The 20,383-nt window shown below is 40.4% G+C and overlaps 1 protein-coding gene across 1 annotated transcript in view; it reads right to left on the bottom strand.

The window, feature by feature from the left end:
• Nucleotides 1-279: 279 nt before the first annotated feature.
• ANGPT1 (angiopoietin 1) overlaps nucleotides 280-20,383 on the bottom strand; it is a 203,668-nt gene continuing 183,564 nt past the window's right edge. The window contains exons 8-9 of the mRNA XM_077808861.1: nucleotides 5,855-5,985; nucleotides 280-672 (exon numbers count right to left, since the gene is read on the bottom strand). Of these exons, the coding sequence (XP_077664987.1) occupies nucleotides 512-672; nucleotides 5,855-5,985 (292 nt within the window). The 3' untranslated portion in view covers nucleotides 280-511. The remainder of the gene's footprint in view (nucleotides 673-5,854; nucleotides 5,986-20,383) is intronic.

The following is a 20,383-nucleotide window of genomic DNA, read 5'->3' as shown; positions in this document are numbered from 1 at the left end:
CGTCAGTTCACTTAAGAAAGACAATGATTGAAGTGGTCATTTTGAATAGTTTAAGATGTGCATTAATAAAAGCTTATCTGTAATACTTTTGCATAGATGTGATGCCATTTCACTGCTGAAAGCTATTCTTCTCAATAGATTATGGTAGATTTGCTTCTGTTCTTCAGTATTATCCAGTATATTTTTGCATTTTTTACACAAAAGAAAAGGCATCTGCCAACAGACACTAGATTCAGTCACAGTAACAGGAACACAAAGTTCACTTGTTCTCCTCCACTGGAAAATCATTTCAGCCACTTTCTCATAGGCCAAGCCGTCCCAATGTCATCAGCATATGGGCTGACTTGTGTAGAGTTTCTGCAGGCTATGAAGTGATAGTGGAGCAACTTTGTGTAGCTCCTACTTGTTGCTTTCATGAAGCCCCCAGCCTTTTACATCTGAAGGTTACACAAGAAGTTCTTCACATAAGAGTGATATTGTGTTTTGTTCTTGTGTCCGCTGCTGAGTGCATTTAAAAGTCCAAGGGCCGAATCATCATAGTTGTTGAATGTAAGGAATAGCTGGGGCCTTTGAAGTAGTGCCACTTTATCCCGTTTAGTTTTCCATGGTTTTGTCCAGCAGTATAGAACATTCCATTCAGATTGGAAGGGCCGCAGGCATCAAACCACCAGCCTGAAACAATTTAAAAAAAGGAATTAAACTGCCAGTTAACAAAGCATTTCCATTTTGTTTTACAGCTTTAACTGATTGGCAATTTGTGGCTCCTGTAAATGTTGTTAGTATGGCAACGGTTTTGTTTTATCGCTGTGTTGGGTTATTTTGTGTTCAAGAGAATGCACATTGAGTTGTGCACTGAGTATGCATAGTATGACAGTAGCTGATGTGATGGAACAAAATAACTATGGATAAAATAAACTGGATTACATGTTAATATAGTATTATAATTTCCACCTCCCACAACTGATGTAAGTACAGTAGTCAAATTAATACTTCATAATGTATAATTTCACCTCTTGTGATTTTTTTCTCAAATTTAATCATTTGAAATTATTCAGCAAAACCTTTCATTAATTTGTTAAATCTGTGGTACGCATTTCAAGCTGTGTTGCTTAGTTTTAATTGGTCAAATGAGTCATATGATTCGTTTCTGTTCTCTGATTGGAGAAGTGTAACACTTTTCAGGTAGGTAGTATGAATATTTGAATAAACAGAAAGTAAAATTTTACTTTCAAAATGTGGAATGGAAGATTTACAACTAAATGCTCAAAAGAAAGAGGAGCAAGGATTAGTGGATTTTTTTTCATTTAAATATCGCAAAAGTATAACTTCTTGTTCATCATTTTGTCAAAACAAGCAGATTACTGGGTCTGGAAAGACCCAATATAGTGTAATCAACCCAATTCAGGCAATATACTATTACCGTAAGAAATCAAATACTAGAGCCTGCATCATCCTATACAATTGTACTACGGTGTTATTATTTATTTATAGTGTGATAATACGCAGAAGCCCATTGTTCTGGGTGATGTAGAAACACAGAGTAAGAGACAGTCTCTCTCCCAAAGAATTTACAGTCTAATTTAAAAGAAGATGCAACAGGTAGTGGTTACAAACAATTGAACGAACAAGCAAGGGATTAGAAGGCTAACACTAGTTGGAAATCCATGGTCACTCATACTAGTTTATATGCACAAGGAGATGGTTCTGAAGTTGTGTTTTTTGTGAATTACAGTATTGCCAGCCTGAGGTTGTTCAAAAATCATGTGTCAGACCCCTCAAAATAATGAGATTGGCTTAAAAATCATGAGAGTTTAAAAAATATAAATTTGGGGTACGTTTTATTTTTCTTCTGTTTTTTTAACCTTAAGGGTGTTCATGTTCCATCTTTTCACCACAGCCATAGCATTAAAAACTTACTACAACTTTTTTTAAAAAAAAGTAAACTGATATTCTCATGAGTAGAGGGGCTAGGCCTTAAGAAAAACACCAAATATCACTAGAAATTGGCAACACTGAAAATCCTGGCTCCACTGAAGACAGTGAAAGTTTTGGCATTGACTTAGCCAGGATCAGGATTTTGCTTACCAGCCATTTACCTAGGTATTATATAAAGATGCTCAGCTAAGACTGTGGGAGGCGAAGGAATGAATCCTCCCCTTCAGGCTGCAGAGTGCCGAGACCCCCTCTCCATGGCTGTCAAAGCATAGGTGGCTGGATTCCCTGTTTGTGGAGTGGATGTTGCATACTTAGAACAAAGATCAGCAGCGTTCCTGGGGTGTGAATCCTCCATATAAGTGCACTGACTGCTGCCTTCAGTGCCTTTCATGCCCATGGGGAGTGAGGGTGGGGTGTGGGGGTGAGAGGCAGCATTTGTTCCAAGTCAAATTAGCTCATAATGTTCCACAGCTAGCCTGATAAAAATAAAACCTGGATCTTTTCCTTTTCAATTGGGTAATCACCTTGTCCCCTTTCTATTTAGACGTCATTGATTTCTCAGCTCCTCCACATACATAGAAACGTCTGTGAACCTGTTGCAAGCAGTACCAGCAGTATTCTACCAGGACTAGATAATGATCGAGCAGTGCACATATTTAGCTCAGTGATGTGAGGTTTCTTTGACTCCATGGAACAAGTCCATGTCTTGCAAACAAAGATGGAGCTTTTTAATGTTTAGTGTTCATTGTTCCCAGTCCAATGGGAGTCCCATTCTTGAGCTGGAATTCAAAAACCGAGATTTTTTTTGCAGTGCATACTTCCTAAATGTTTCCTCCAGTGTCAGCAGATTCTGCTGTTAGAGTTATGTCTGATTATAATAATCCATTGTTTGGGGGGTTTTAAACCACTGGATACAATAGTGACAATAGTTTACTTTGCCCTTTGCATTCAGACCTATGTTATTTATGTTTTTAGTCTTTTTAAATTAATTTCTTAAATTTTGGATACTAAGTGGGTTGTTTTTTTTTTTCACAAGTAACACTTCATAATCAACTCTTGGGGGGAGGATTTATGCCAGATAAATTCTGGCAAACTTTTATTTTGATATATTTGACCTCTCTTTGATTACAAAGTTATACCTATGGGGCTAATAACCAAAGAAGGAGAAAGCTGTACAACTGATGTTTTACTGTAACTACAGCATAATCTTGTAGAAACTTAAGAGAAAGCCGAACAGAGAAAACCTAATGCTCATGTTTCAAAGTTGGAACACAGATGCAGCTGGATTCTGTTTACTGTCTCACAATATAGACATGGCAAGCTGCATTAGTTACCATTTCACTTTACAGGAACAAGAACAGCAGGAAGGTGGGACTTGATCTGGGGTTTTTGCATTCAGTGGTGTCCTACAAATGCTGCCCAAAGAAAATAAAATTCTGAAATGGTACTAATAGAAAAAGCACTCAGAGGCGTCATAGGGGGGAGCTGTGAAACATTCCATCAAAGTTTTCTTAAGACTAATTTCCCCCTTTAATATTTTTAGTACTACTCTTTATCATACCACATGCTTCCAAGTATGATTATATATATGGGCTTTTTTAGAGAGAGGTTTCTCATTAGTACAATAACATGTTTTTATTTTCCCTCTTTTCGTTTTTTTAATTTCTTTCCCTCCCTGTTCACAGCTTTTGAGAAGCCTCTTCCCATATCCCTCTACAAGCCCCCACAAGTGTCCCAAAAGCCTCTAACACCAGAGTTCTCTACTTTGAATTCAGCAGAGGCGATGCTGGGACACCAACTGGATTTTCAGCATGGTTGTGTGTTGGGGTAGAGGGTGGAATGGCGAGAGTGGCTTTTTTGAAGAGTTGTGAGGGAAGAAGGGAAGGAAGAGTGAAGTGCAGACTTCCCACATAGCTGCAAAAGAACATAGTAAGTTCCTGCTGGGTCAGACCAATAGTCCAGCTTATCTAATAGCCTGTCTACACCAATGCCAGACGTTTCAGAGGAAGAAACCCTGCAGGTATGGGATAGACTGACCCAGGTCAATCTTCCTCTTAATCCCCAATAGTTAGAGGTTGGCTTATGCCTGAAGCTTGAAAGATTTTGTTTATTTTTAATACACTACAACAACACTGGATATTCTTGTTATCCATTTAAATATTGAATCTCTCTTTGAATTCCAGGAAACATTTGGCCTCATGGATATCATGTGGCAATGAGTTTCACAGACTACTTGTGTAGGAATTTAATTTCCTTTTATCAATTTTAAATTGGCTACCTTTCAATTTCATTGACTGTTCCCTTGTTTTTGTGTTATGAGATGGGTGAACAATAGTGCTCGATCTACCTTCTTTATACTATTCGTTATTCATCTTAGTAATCTCCTCTCATAGGTCAACAGTCCCAATCATTTCTGTCTCTCGCCTTTGAAAGCTTTTCCATGCTCCCACGCATTTTCATCATCCATCTGTGAACTGTCCCTCTCCTCCTATATTCTTTTTGAGATAGGGGGATACATATTCCTGGTGAGGGCATAGTATTGGTTTATATTATGGCATTATGATATGTTCATGTTATTCAGTATCCCATGGATTCTAACATTTTGTTTGATTTTTTTTATGGCTACTGCACACTGAGCAGAGATTTTCATTGTGCTGTCTACAGTGATATCTGGGTCCTTCAGGTCAGCCATTGGAGTGCGTTGTGAAGAGAAGTAGGCAAAAAGGTAGGAAAAGCAATCCTCTTGTGCACTAGAAGGGAGGAGGCTCTGAGAAGGTTAAAAAAGGTTGTGTTCAAAATTATAGATAATTTGTACATGTTTCTGTAAGTATCAAGACTTCTAGTTGCTTATGTCAACTGAAAAGAACTTCCTAATTTTTTGGGTTAAACGATCTCTAATAATTACGTTTGTATGGAAATGTCAAGCAACCCCCAACGAGCGGTGGCACCTATGTCAGTGGGAGAGCATCTCCCGCCAACATAGCACTGTCCATCCTGGCACTTTTGTCAGTGAAACGTATGATGGTCATGGGGTTTGTTTTGTCAGTGAAACGTATGATGGTCATGAGGTTTGTTTTGTCAGTGAAACGTATGATGGTCATGGGGTTTGTTTTTTCACATGCCTGAGCAACAAAAGGTTTACTGACAAAAGTGCCAGGGTGGACATAGCCTATGCTTAGCAGGGATGACTGACCTAGGTCCCCAGAGGCAGCTGCTTCAGAAAGGAGAGCATTCCTCCTGCATTGCCCCAAATTCTATATACCAGTATAAATATTCCTGTATGGGAAGGAGAATAAGCTATAGCAGTTTGTCACCTCTATACCACTATGATTGTGTCCCTACTAGGGGTTGTATCAGTATCACCATTTAAGTTAAAACATCACACCTCTAAAGTGAAACAGGTATACCCCTACAAACACTGGGGGTAAACCAGGCCTTAATAACTTGATAGGCTTTTCTTCCAGCATTTTCTTTTCTCCTGTTTCCCTCCATCCCCTCGCTTGCCTGAAGTGTTCTGCCTCTCATCTCTAAAAAGCCCTCTCTCCCTCCCATTTCTGATCTCTCTCCTTCCCCACACCCTTAACTTCTTCCTTCTGTTCTTCCTTCCACAAACTCTCACCTCACCTCCTTCACCCTCTGTCTCATTTTCCTTCCCCCTTTCCCCTCTGTCGTTTGCCACCACTTGTTGCAGCTTGTTTCAAATTAGATTGTAAACTTTTGGGGTGCCAGAGCTCTGTGTTTCTACAGCACCTGACAGGGACCTGGGGGCACAACCACAATGCCCATAATAACCTCACAAGGAGTTTCACACAGCACTGCACATCATCTTTCCCTCTCTCCAAAGTTGCTTCATCATGGTCAGTTTAGAAATACACAGCAGATTAAAATTTATAGAATGCCTTTGTGGGACTGTGCTTACCTCCTGTTAGCATGAGGGCACATTTGCACATGCAGTTGTCATTATCGGCATCTTTAGTACTGAAATCAGCGCCATGTAAGATCAGGCTACTCTGCTTTCCTGCTGTTCCTGTGTGTCCTTTTAGATATAGCCTGAAATAGTCAAAGGAAACAGTCATATCACCAAAGGTAATGGTAAAAGCTCCAGATTTTCATGCTGGGATTGGCTTCTGCTGTGATGTACACACGGAAGATTACAGAAACCTCATAAATGTCTTGGGTTTTGGCTCAATCCATTTGTTGTTTCAGAGGTAAGATGAAGAAATCCAGAGTGTTTCAACATATCTTCACTAGGGTATAAGTTCTGTCGCTGACCAAAACTCATTACAAATTATCTAAACTGGAAAAAGGAGGAGAGTGGAGAGAGAGACAGAGAGGAGAGGGGGAAAGGGACAGAAAGATGAGTGAAGGAAGACAGCAAGGGAAAAAGAAGGTATGGATTCATATGGTGGCATTTTTCATACCAGGCCGAAATTTATCCCTTTCTCTTATTCATGCTGACTGGTACCTTAAGCTGCAAATTTTCCCAGTAATTTCAATAGGACTAATTGCAGAGTGAGGTACAATTCATTGTGACTCAGTGAACTGTAAGAATTGTGATTGTTTGCAGAATAAGGTACTACTCAGTATACCTAGAGTTGGGTGTATATTTTAGCATGACACAGGAATTTTGCTACACACTTAGCTTTATATTAATGTTAATGGATGTGGTGCTGCTAATCCCCAGGCACTGCACTGAACACTTTACCCCTTCATGGTTTGAAATAGTTCAAAATTTTTTAGAAGGGACAGATGATCCAATGGTTAACGAACTAGCCAGACACCTCGCTCTGCCACAGAAAAATGATAAAAGACAAAAACGCTGTATCATCCATCGGCAAACACTTACACAAAGTGTTCTCACAAGATCTGATCTTTCAATACTTGTCCTAAGAAGAAACCTGCTAAATACCTTCAAAAGGTGAGCCTGGGAACTTAAATTCATTATTCTGCTAGACACCAAAAACTATGGGCTTAACAGGGACTTTAGTTTTATGGTCATTACAACAATTTGTAACACACCACACTGCCTGCTATCCTTAATTGCCAACATCAAGCATAACAATCTGACCCCCAATTGCCCACTTCATTTCAAGTGATCACCTCCAACAAGCATTACCCCTTTTGCTCAATAATTTGTCCCAACTTGTATTTAGCTCAGAATCTCTGCTTTCTTTCCCAGGCGTGAAGGAGAGCTCTGTATAGCTCAAAAGCTTGTATCTTCCATTAACTGAAGTTGGTCCAATAAAAGATATTACCTCACCTACCTTGTCTCTCTCATACCTTGGTACCAACATTGAAAAAAACTGAGGAAAGACTAAAACGTCATACAAAATTTAAAATATACCTAATTTCAGAGAAACAGAAATGTCAATGCCTTGTGCTGTTGTTCAATCACCATATCAGTTAGCTGATTTTCCTTTAGCATATTACTTCACCTAGGGATATCTGAGCTTTGGGGCAATTTAGTCTAAGTGCTGGCTTTGCTCACATTCATTTCTTTGTTTCATATCAACAATCAAAAGGCTGGAATTAGTGCTGTCTGCATTCACTAGGCTGGACGCTGATTAGTTGTGCTTAATTGTTTGCAGAACAAAGTAAATTTCCCTGAGGTTGTGTTGATAGAAAAATTATTCCAGTGCATGATGTCTATGAGCTTACTTTCAACAGCCACCCACCATGAGTGCAGCAGCAGCACCGAGCTCACAGATGGGTTATGTCAGTTAAAAAAGACAGTGAATGCTGTTTTCCTCAATCAGTAGAGACAGTGCTGGCCAGATCATTTTATTAACAAACCACACCATAAAACCCACTTAGTCCCAATAAAATAATACATATACTACAAATCACTGAGCAACAGGAGCTATCTGTGGTTTGCTTTTCCTTGGAGAAGCAAGGTATTAGGGTTATTTACAAGCTTATGCTCCTATGCTGATATTTTATAAGCATCCTACTCAGCAAGATTTAGACCTCAGCATTGTGATCTGACTTTTCCATGGCTCCATTTGTTTAGTAGCAAGAGGAGGGTAAAGCTTAACTATAAAACTGAAGTGAGCAGATGTGATAGGCTGGGGTGTCATATTCAGTACTACAGATTTAGTAGATTCAGTACTACGTTGCACGGTTGTGCGACACCTCAACACCACTTGCCTTAGTGTAAGGAAGTCTTGTGCATGCTTGCTATGGATCAGCTCCCTGGCAACACAAGCTCTGCCTTCTAGGTCTTGGCAGACCTTGCTCTCTCGGTACAGGTTAGCGAAAGGCACACACTGACCCCCAAGTCCTCCGCATGTCCCTCTGGGGTGCTCAGACCTGTTCCATGGAACACTCTCAGACCTCTTAGATCCGCTATCCCCAAAGGAATAGTACACACAGCAGCTTGTAAGAGTCAGCTCAGGATCATCATTTTACTCAGCATACAGCACTTAGATGTAGTTATAGTGCAAACAAGAAAACGTTTATTATCAAAGAACAGAGATTCCAGTGAAAGAGAGTGAGACCATTGGAAACAAAACAAAATTATAACGCGCTTTCTAGAGGCTAAACTTAATTAACAAGGGATTCCCCTATCTCCTATATGATAGCTAAGGCCCTACCAAATTCACAGCCATGAAAAATGTATCATGGACCATGAAATCTGGTCTCTCCCTGTGCAATCTGGTCTTTTTACCCAATACTATACAGATTTCACAGGGGAGACCAGCGTTTCTCAAATGGAGGGTCCTGACCCAAAAGGGAGTTGCAGGGGGGTCACAAGGTTATTTTAGGGGGGGTCTATATATTGCCACCCTTACTTCTGCACTGCCTTCAGAGCTGAGCGACCGGAAAGCAGCAGCTGTTGGCCAGGTGCCCAGCACTGAAGGCAGCGCCCCTCCAGCAGCAGTGCAGAATTGAGGGTGGCAATACCATACCATGCCACCCCTACTTCTGCACTGATGTCTTCAGGGCTGGGTGACTGGAGAGTGGCGGCTGCTGACTGCGGGCCCAGCTCTGCAGGCAGCAGCACAGAGGTAAAGGTGGCAATACCATACCAGGCCATCCTGACTTCTTTGCTGCTGCTGGTGGCGGCTCTGCCTTGAGAGACGGGCTCCCAGCCAGCAGCCACCCTTCTCCAGCTGCCCAGCGAGCAGCAGCACAGAAGTAAGTGTAGCAGTACTGCAACCCCTCCCTACAATAACCTTGTGACTCCCCCCGCCCCCAACTCCTTTTTTGGTCAGGTTCCCTACAATTGCAACACCGAGAAATTTCAGATTTACATAGCTGAAATAATGAAATTTACAATTTTAAAAATCCTACAACCATCAAATTGACCAAAATGGACCGTGAATTTGGTAGGGCCCTAATGATACCCTACCCCCAAGTTGTTTCCCCAGTGTTTTCAGCCACTTTGGTTGTGATCCCTTCTCATAAGATCAAGCCTTCTGACAGCTTGTTCTCACAGACTGAAAGAGTAAATGGGGATTCATCTGCACCCCTTAGAAATAGTCCCCCCACCACTGTTTTAGTTTTAGTTGCAAACAGGATACCCATCCCACAACATATACAACCTCCATGCCTTGTTTTTTCCTGTGTGCTTTCATGTTGTTTTCACATCCCACTATTAGCATTTGACTCCATCATAAAGCTTACAATACTTAATTTGCATGTAGCCAGAGATATAAAGGTTGGTACTTTCTCACTGGTGGAACGATTCTAAGGCATGTCACTTTACATACATTAAGAACATAATTTTTGTACAGATACAGAACTCCTTAAATATCACCTGTACATCTATCTTACAATGATTAAGAGACCAATATGAAACAAGCTTTTGTTAGAGACCTTACATGACATTCTTTGGTGAACGAAAATGCAAATACCAGACCCAAGGAATCTCTGCAGCACTTATGTCCTCTGCCAGTTAGCACCAAGTGGTCCCTGGGTCACAACACAGGAGCCAAAGGAGTAAAATACTATTCAGTATGAACTGGGATATCAGAATCTTCCCCTAAATGGTTAGTTCTCCTATCTCTGGGTTACATTTGGAACCATTTTAAAGTTAGCATTAATTTCCAAAACCATAAAGACACTGATCAGCCAGCTCCATGAATAATACATTTCCTACAGATTACATTTAAAAAGATAGCTAGTTAAATACTAGGGGGGAATTAGCATTTCTTGACAGTACATAACTGAAGTAATACAATATCAAATAACACTGATAACATTACAAGATGGGATTTTCAAAAGCACCCAAGTGATTCAGGTGTACGAGTCCCATTGACTTCTGCTGAAAAATAATGGAGGCGCTTTGGAAAACCCCACCCAGGCTCTCTAGTTCTTATCACTTCTACAACCATTTCCATCTGCTAAAGAACTGTAAACCTCACCAGTGAGACAGTGTGACTTTGGGACAAGACACCTAACCATGCCGTATTTCAATATCCCCAGCTGTAAAACAGGGATGATGAAATGTATACCCACCTTAATAAAGAGTTTCAAAGTCCTTGGACAAAACTGCTAGGAGCTAGATTGAATTTTTAAGCTCCATTCTAAATTAACAGGCATGACCTGACTGCTTTGCCTCAGGGCAGAATGAACTCAGTGTTAAAGTCCCTGCTCTCTTACTCTGGGGTACAGGGGAACAGGGGAGGAATTAAAAGGGTGCCTCCACACCTGCCCAGCCACAGTGTGGATGGCAGACCCAGGACTACTCCTGCTCCCTGCCCATTTCCTCACATTAGGGGAGTTTCTGGAGAATAAAGGCTGCATACCACACTGGCGTCAGACCCAAGATGTGGGCAGGGTTAGAGTGGGTGAAGCCTTACTCCATGCTTAGCTAAAAGAAGAACACCTCTAGCCTAATGTGAGTGTGCAGTATGAAAATAACAACAAATATACTATTAGGGATGGCAGTGAACCAGGAAGAGAAAACATGCTTGTGTAATATAATAAACCTCTCGGTTAACTGTTTCTGTGTGGCTTTCATATTAAATTCTAAGACCATCATGAAGAAGACAGCTGGCTACCAGCATTCACTTAGAGAATCCACTACAAGCATTTAATATCAGTCTTCATTCTCATATACAAAATTCTGCAACTGTTACCTTTTATCTGGAATTACTTAGAAATCGCAGCATTTTTTCCACATGATTTTGTGCATTGGCAGCTTTGGGTCTATATAAACAGACCCGATAGCAAGAAGCAATCTTCTAAGCATGTTTTGCTTTTCATCATTCCTACTGTGTGACACAACTTGATTATCTTCAAGTACTTAAAACCAAAACAAAGAATATTGTGTGGAAAGCACAGATCTGAAGAGTTACTCAAACATCTGCAGAGTAGTCTGAAAAGCCAGTTCAAATTTACACCACAAATGTTGCCTTTTGAAGTTATTAGATCACCTCAAATTCTTCTCCCAAACATACACAACTTAGCCGCAGCCACAGTGTGTTTGATGAGTTTAACATGCCTCCACCACAGGAGAAAAGCATGGACCATGCTGTGGTGATTCTCTGTACTGGGCTGGCAGCGTCCTGTGGCTCTGAGCACCTTTTGCCTTGAGGTGGTGAGCACTGAAGTTGGCAGTCCTGTCCATAGACTGTAGTATTGGATGCACAGGTGACCCACCTTCATCCCGTTTCTGTGTTAGGAGGTGGACTCTGGCCACAAACTTGCCCAAATTGCTCTGGGCAAAACACTTCTGCTCAGGCTTTGCGAGGGATGCAGGGATTGTCCTAGTGTAGGTAAACCTAAAACAAAACCCCACAATTTTTTTTTCAAAACCAGATGTGGAAGCAGCAAGGGATTTACTGAGAAAGGGGCATTCATTCTGGAAGGGCAACTATGATAGCCATGCACATCACAGAAAGGAGAAAGGCATGAGAGTGAAGCAGAAAAGAAACTGGAAGATCAGGTGAAAGTTGTCAAAAGCCATTTCTGATAACACTGCTCTCTCAAAATCTTGAGGCTTTCCTAATTTGTTTACCATCTTTGAATTATGAAAATATCTCAGTACCTCTCCTGCTGTTTTTGCTAGAGTCATTAAACTGAAGATGCCATCCAGCTGAAGGACAGAAGAGTGTCACTGTTGGTTGCCCGTTGAGAAAACCAGTAATATTACTTAATAACATCAAGTGACACTGAATTCTGCCCATTTCCTATATTGCTCCAACCTCAAGCAACAGTTTTCATGGTAGTTCAGAAGAATGTTTATTTAACTTTATTTTATTCCTGTTGTACTCTAGACCTACAAACAGTAGGCAATCTTAGGTTTGTAAACATTAAAATATCTGAGCAATAACATCTTAGGTACTGACAGGTTGAACAGATTTTTATTTGGGCACTGAACGTTCTTGCTGCAGTATATGGAACTAGTTTTTCTTTCTCACAGTTATTTAAAGAAAATTCAAAATGACCACCATGCTTCTCTCTGCTGCTTGGTTCAGTTTGACATAATTCTTTGACATTAGTACAGCTCCATGCACATACCCTTGTGCATGTTAATACAAGCAAAATTTACCAGCATCAATAAATATATATCAATCTATAGCCTTTAATATACTGAGTCACAAAATGGATATGTCATCTGTAAAAGCAAAATGATAATATAATGCCTGCAGATGGAAGGCAATGCATGCCTGCAATGTGCAGCAGTGAAATTATATTAATGACTTGAGAAGGTATTTTTGTTTTGTTTTTTAGGGCATGTTGTATATTGGGCATCCAGGAAAAGGATTTGAATGGCCTGTTATGGATACAGAAGTAGCTATATTACCGCTTATACAAAAATGGTGTTTATTCTGGCCAGAGAAGAAGCAAGCACATACAGCTTCTACTAATTGTACTAAAGACTACAGTACAGATGTTCCAGAACTGTTCACTGCAATACACAACGTTGGTAGGTTCAGAGATGATCTCACTATCACAGGGCTAGAAGAGAAGCATTCTTCAGTGCTGATGTTCTAGGGTTAATTAGAACAGCCCCTATCTAAAGAACTGTAACAATCACATTTGTTTGGAGAACAGAACTATCTGCTCACAGTCTAGCCTCTCAGTCATCACAAAGGCTGGAAGACTTGAGCTAATGCACAGGACTGGACAAAAACAAAATTCTGGTGAAACTGTTTTTTGACAGCAAATTGGCTAACAAAATGGATCTACTTTTTTTGTGGAAAATTTCAATTTTTTGTTCAAAGCCCCAAAGGTTTTGGTTGAAAATCTGAAATTTTCCATGGAAAGAAAATCCTGTATTTTTCTGACCAGCTCTACTCATCAGTGCTGACCATAGCCAAGGACTTCCTGTTCTGCAGGAACTATAGCTTTTGCACTAATGCATTACTGTGTACTGTGGGCCGAACTAATTTCCAAAGTAAGGGATCTGTCCAAATTCCAGCCATCAGGAAACTGTAGATGAGCAGTAACCTAAGCAGAGACATAAACACATACATAAACTAAGATGATGCCAATTGTTTTGATAGTACTAGAGATGGATGAACGAGTTAAAAAAAAACCTGACCTGAACATTTGCCCAGAACTCAAACAAAGCCAAGTTGAAGAAGTTTGGTTAATTTAATATAACAATATTTCCCCCCTGCCCCTCTACACTTCTTGGTTTTGGCTGGAGCCAGAAGGAGAAATGCCAAAATATGTTCTCATGGGATTTTCAACACAAAAACACAGGGAACCTCAAAAGAAAACCTACTCTTGAAAAGGTTCCAAGGTTTGGATAAGTAGCCAGACATTCTGATGCTTATCTTTACTGAACTGCTGAACTTTTTGAGGTTTGCTTATTATTCTTATTAATAGCTGAAGTCCACTCATTAAGGGTCCCATCCTACTTCCATTGGTTTCAATGGGCATGGGATTGGGCTCTTATTTTACTTGTATGTGGCCTAATCCTGCTTCATCTGACTTCAGTAAATCAGGATTAGGCTGAGACACAAACAACTGTCCGAAAAAGATTCACAAAGCTAGTTTGCTAACACTTATACAGATATATTGTAACTATGGTGGAGATAATGTGATGTCCAGTCCAGTTATAGTTTTTCATACAGTAGCAGCCAATTGTCCCCTATTGTCAATGTTTGCCAAACATTATCACAGTCACCTACTTTAAGTACAGTGAAACTACTAGCAAGTTTAGATATCACCAGGTGGTAGATGTTAGTAAATGCTAACTTTTACAATGGTGACAAGTTCCCAGATACTTACCACAAAAGCCTGTTTATCAACTAGCTCTCTAGTTACCCTGCTGTAACAATGTGCATGAAAAATAATGTCACTGTAGCTACAGGTTTCAGAGTAACAGCTGTGTTAGTCTGTATTCGCAAAAAGAAAAGGAGTACTTCTGGCACCTTAGAGACTAACCAATTTATTTGAGCATAAGCTTTCGTGAGCTACAGCTCACTTCATTGGATGCATACTGTGGAAAATACAGAAGATGTTTTTATACACACAGACCATGAAAAAAATGGGTGTTTATCACTACAAAAGGTTTTCTCTCCCCCCACCTCACTCTCCTGCTGGTAATAGCTTATCTAAAGTGATCACTCTTCTTACAATGTGTATGATAATCAAGGTGGGCCATTTCCAGCACAAATCCAGGTTTTCTCCCCCCTCCCCTCCCAAACCCACTCTCCTGTTGATAATAGCTTATCTAAAGTGATCACTCTCCTTACAATGTGTATGATAATCAAGGTGGGCCATTTCCAGCACAAATCCAGGGTTTAACAAGAACGTCTGAGGAACGGGGGGGGGGGGGGGGGGGGGGGGGAGGAATAAACAAGGGGAAATAGGTTACTTTTTATAATGAATCAGCCATTCCCAGTCTCTATTCAAGCCTAAGTTAATTGTATCCAATTTGCAAATTAATTCCAATTCAGCAGTCTCACGTTGGAATCTGTTTTCAAAGTTTTTTTGTTGAAGGATAGTCACTTTGAGATCAGAAATTGAGTGACCAGAGAGACTGAAGTGTTCTCCGACTGGTTTATGAATGTTATAATTCTTGACATCTGATTTGTGTCCATTTATTCTTTTATGTAGAGACTGTCCAGTTTGCCCAATGTACATGGCAGAGGGGCATTGCTGGCACATGAGGGCATATATCACATTGGTAGATGTGCAGGTGAACGAGCCTCTGATAGTGTGGCTGATGTGATTAGGCCCTGTGATGGTGTCCCTTGAATAGATATGTGGGCACAGTTGGCAACGGGCTTTGCTGCAAGGATAGGTTCCTGGGTTAGTGGTTCTGTTGTGTGGTATGTGGTTGCTGGTGAGTATTATAAGGAGAGTGATCACTTTAGATAAGCTATTACCAGCACGTGAGTGTGGTGGGGGGAGAGAAAACCTTTTGTAGTGACACCCATTTTTTTCATGGTCTGTGTGTATAAAAACATCTTCTGTATTTTCCACAGTATGCATCCGATGAAGTGAGCTGTAGCTCACGAAGGCTTATGCTCAAATAAATTGGTTAGTTTCTAAGGTGCCACAAGTACTGTAGCTACAGTTACAATAAAAGTACTTATCTCACTATCGCAGACTTCTAATTTTATTGACATAATTGTGCCAATAATATGTGTTTCTTAATAGTTATCGTGTATTGATATGTATTTAGTAATTAAATTACATCTTTTTTTCTGTTTATAATCAGTATATGTTATTTCACTGTAACGTGCTACATGAAATTTGCTGAAATGTTAGTGACTAGAAGGAAATTTGCTTACATCATCATATACAGTAGGACTTCAATCATTTACACTTTGGTATGTGTGAAAACTATGGCATGTGGGATAACAAAGTGGTGGACTCTCCACTTCTCAGAAAAGATTTAATAGCAGAATCCTATAGTGATGTATCATAATAATTATTATTTCTAACAAAACGTACTACAGAACATTTAGTTGTATTGTATAAAGCATTATCATAAATAATTTGACTTAAATTCATACATGCTGATCAGATAAATGAAATACAGTGCATTTTGGGATGTGTCATCTTCTATTTTTATTATATTTGTTAACTCGTGCATTTATGGCATTCAGTCATACATAGTGGAAAGTAGTGAGGTTCTCCCATGTATCAGTACATTACTACCCACATACAAAGAGAGCTGCAAGAAAAAAATATAGTTTAATATACAACATCTCAGTACATCCTATTTTATGTTGTCTATTAATACTGATTATAATTAATAAATCTCATACTGGAAAATAAACTCTTGAAGACTTAAGCCTTAGTTCAGAGAGAAAAAAGTCACTACAGATACTTTCATCACCTACACATTCTGATTAACATTTACACACTGTTACTAAAGTACTGTGGTCACTATTAACAAACTGAGCAATTTACTCAGTGCCAATAATAAACATAGCTTTCCATATACTTAGAATAGGGCATGACTGTGGTAATACTATGGTGTCTGATGGGAAATATTGCCATTTTAGTTGTGACCAGGGTACATGGTAAACCCTACAATTTAAATTTCTGTGGAAAAACTAGTATGTGGTCATGTAATTAAAGATGGTATCATAATGAATAAAACATAAGAAGAACAGTCATACTGAGTCAGGCCAATGGCTCATCTAGCCCAGCATCCTGTCTTCCAATTGTGGCCAGTGCCAAAAGCTTGAGAGGGAGTGAACAGAACAGGGCACTTTATGGAATGATGCATCCCCTCTGATCCAGTCATCACTTCCTCCAGTCAGATATTTAGGGACATGCAGAGCTTGGGGTTGAGTGCCTGACCATCTTGGCAAGTAGCCGTTGATGGACCTATCCTCCATGACCTTATCTAATTTTTTTTAACACAGTTATACTTTTGGACTTCAGAACATCCCTTGACAATGAGTTCCACAGGTTGACACTGTTGTGTGAAGAGGCCTTTCCTTTTGTGTGTATTAAACCTGCTGCCCATTAACTTCATTGGGTGACTTCATGTGTGTGTTGTATTATGTGAAGGGGTAAATAACACCTTCCACACCATTTATGATTTTATACACCTCTGTCATACCCACACTCAGTCATCTCTTTTCTAAGCTGAATAGTCCCAGTCATTTTAATCTCTCCTCATATGGAAGCTGTCCCATCCCCCTGATCATTTTTTGTTGACCTTCTCCTTACTTTTTCCAATTCTAGTATTTTAGAGGTGGGGCAACCAGAACTGCATGGTGTTCAAGGTGTGAGCATAAACTTAGATGATATGGTATTATCATGTTTTCTGTCTTCTCATCTATTGATTTCCCAGTGATTCCTAATATTCTGTTAGTGCTTTTGTCTGCTGCTACATGTTGAGTGGATGTTTTCAGAGAACTATCCACGATGACTCCAGATCTCTTTCTTGATTGGTAATAGCTAATTTAGATCCCATCACTTTGTAAGTACAGCTGGGATAATATTTCCAATGTGCATTACTTTGCACTTATCAACATTGAATTTCAGCTGCCATTTTGTTGCCCAGCACCCAGTTTAGTGAGAGCCCTTTGTAACTCTTTGAAGTCAGTTTGCGATTTTTGAATAATTTTGAATCGTCTGTAAATCTTGACAATTCACTATTCACCACCTTTTCCAGATCATTTATGAATGTGTTGAACAGCACAGGTTCCAGTACAGTTCCTGGGGGAACCCCGCTATTTACCACTTTCCATTGTGAAAACTGGCCATTTATTCCCACCCTTTGTTTCCTATCTTTTAATCAGTTACTGATTCATCAGAGGCCCTTCCCTCTTAGCCCATGACTCCTTATTTTGCTTGAGAGCCTTTGGTGAGGGGCCTTGTCAAAGGCTTTCTGAATGTCCAAGTACACTATGTCAACTGGCTCACCCTTATCAACATATTTATTGACAATGCGCCACCCCCACCCCAAGAATTCAAATATATTGGCGAGGCATGATTTCCCTTTACAAAATCCCCCAACATATCATGTTCATCTATGGGTCTGATAGTTCTGTTCTTTACTAGGGTTTCAAACAGTTTACCTGGTATTGAAGTTAGACTTACTGGCCTGTACTTGCAAGGATTGCCTCTGGAGCCTTTTAAAAAACTCAGCATTACATTAGCTATTTGCCATTTATGTGGTGGAGAGGTAGTTAGTAGTTATTGAATTTCATATTTGAGTTCCTTCAGAACTCTTGGGTGAATACAGTCTGGTCCTGGTGACTTATTATTGCTTAATTTATCAATTTGTTCCAAAACCTCAAGGTTTTGGTACACACAATGGGGGCAAATTAATTTTGCAGAGGCAACCTTAATTCTGGCATTTCCTAACTTTTGAGTGCTTGACTTTGCAACCTTAATAATGTTCTTTTAATGCAGGTTTTTAGAGTATAATTTCTGAGGGTTTTAAAAAAGCAAACTAGGGGAAAAAAACCCACACCATTCAATCACATGGCATCATATACTGACACCCAGATGGTCATCCCTAGAGCTGGAACCTTTAGAACCACTGCACAGACTTCTACCACTTGAACTAATGGAGTAACTGATAGCAATAGCAGATTGTCATCCTCTATATGGACCAGCACTAGAAGTGACAAGACACACACACACTTTGTCAATGGATTTCATAGATATTTGCTGACAGCAGAGGAATGTGCTGTAGTGTGCACAGATTCTTTGGCCCTTCCCTCTGAGCTTGATGCCTTCTGCCCTGCTCCCTCCAACCTGTCTCTGTCCCAGTCCTGTCTCTTTCCCACACCTGGATCCCGTCCCAGTCCCATCTCCTTTCATACCCAGTCCTAGTCTCCACTCCTCAGGCTTCTCTTTCCAGTCTTCTTGACCAGCCAGTTCTAGTTTCTCCCTTTAGAATCATTATTTGAGTCCCAGTTTTTCCCCTCCTAGTCTCTTCCTCACACTCAGCCGCAGTCTCCTTGCCTAACCAGTCCCAGTTTACCCTTCCCAGCTCCTTGTCTGATATTTCTTCCTTTCCTGCCATGGGCTCCTAGTTCTAGTTTCCCTCCCTTGGGTCTTGGACCAACCTGAGTTTCCCTCCCCACAATCTTCTCACATTCTTTCCCCAGTCTCCCCCTCCCTGGCTCCTTGTTCCAGTCTTGTCCATCCAGTCCCCCCACATTCCAGCTCCTTGTCAGGTCTGCTTCTCTTTTCACCCACCCCAGTCCTCTCAGTGGCATCTAGTCATGGTCTCCTCAGTCATCCAGTCCCACTCTCCTTCTCCCTCCAGCTCCTTATCCAATGTGCATGTTCCCCCCTAAAAGACTCCCAGTCATTCCCCCTCCCATTTCCCTTACTGGCTACTAGTTGCAGTCTCCCAGTCTCATCAGAGTCCTTGACCCAATCTACTTCTTTCCCTCTTCCTAGTGGGTTTAGCTTTTGTCCCCTCCGCATAAGATCAGAGTGCTCCTTGTCCTAGGTGCCAGCAGGGGGTCAGAGAGACACAAAGAGAGGCTTTCTGCTCTCAGTTCCAGTGTGTGGCCTGGAAGAGCTGAGAGCAGCCATTACAGGGGAAGTCCTTCTGAGCTTCTGTAGCCCTGGGCTGGAGATTGGTCAGTTGCTCTGTGGGGACGGCCTATGCACATTCTGGTCAGCACGAGGAGCTGTGATAGGCTCGAGCATGCTCAGCAGAGATGGAATCTCGGGAGATTTTTAGCTGCTAAAATCAAAGAAATCGGTACTGAAAATCTACAAAGGTTTATTATTTGGTCAAATTTGGGTGGATTTGCCCAGGGATGAAAAAAGGCACATCCCTGACACAAACGCTATCCCTCCCTCCCCCGGGCCAAATTTCAAATCCTTGCTGCAGGACATGGGGGAACTACAACTGTTAAAAAAAAGTTGTCTTGAGTTTTTGAATTTGGGCAAAACCTTTTTGGAAACAGCTAAATTATAATTTCCCCAAATAATTCAACCTGGGGCAGATGCCCAGCATGGAAAATTTTAGCCTGAATGACTAAAGTTTGGCAAATTTATAAGCAACTGAAAACAGGGTCTTAGAAAGAGAAGTGTCAGGCAACTTAATAATAGACAGTACTACAAGCCCCACCTCAAATACAGTTGGGTGCAAAAACAGGGAAAGTGTAAAATGAAAAATCACCCTACCTTTTTTTTGCTTAACTTTTTAAATTGAAAAGCACTGACCTGCTCTATATTTGGTTTCAAAATGCAGGGGGTGTGTGTGTGTGTGTGTGTGTGTGTGTGTGTGTGTGGCAAGAGACTTTTAGCTATTTCTTTTTTCTGTTTTTTTCCCTTTAATTTCAATGGAAATTGAAAAATGAAAATGTTCATGAAAAGCTTGAAATTTGAAAAATGTTTACCTGCTTTAATTCTAAGCAATGTAACTACAGTAAAGTTAAGTCATGCACATTGCAACAATAATATAAATACAGTTTAACTAATGTATCATGTTTTCAAGTAAGTATGTGTGTGCGCGTAAAAACCTAACTACATTACGAGTATTATGAAGCTTTTTGTGTTTGAATTAGAATCTGAATTGGAATCTAACACTGGATGCTGCACAATG

Source organism: Eretmochelys imbricata, chromosome 2 (genome assembly GCF_965152235.1).
Source record: "Eretmochelys imbricata isolate rEreImb1 chromosome 2, rEreImb1.hap1, whole genome shotgun sequence".
Classification (NCBI taxonomy): domain Eukaryota; kingdom Metazoa; phylum Chordata; order Testudines; family Cheloniidae; genus Eretmochelys; species Eretmochelys imbricata.
This window is presented reverse-complemented; position numbering and strand designations above follow the sequence as displayed.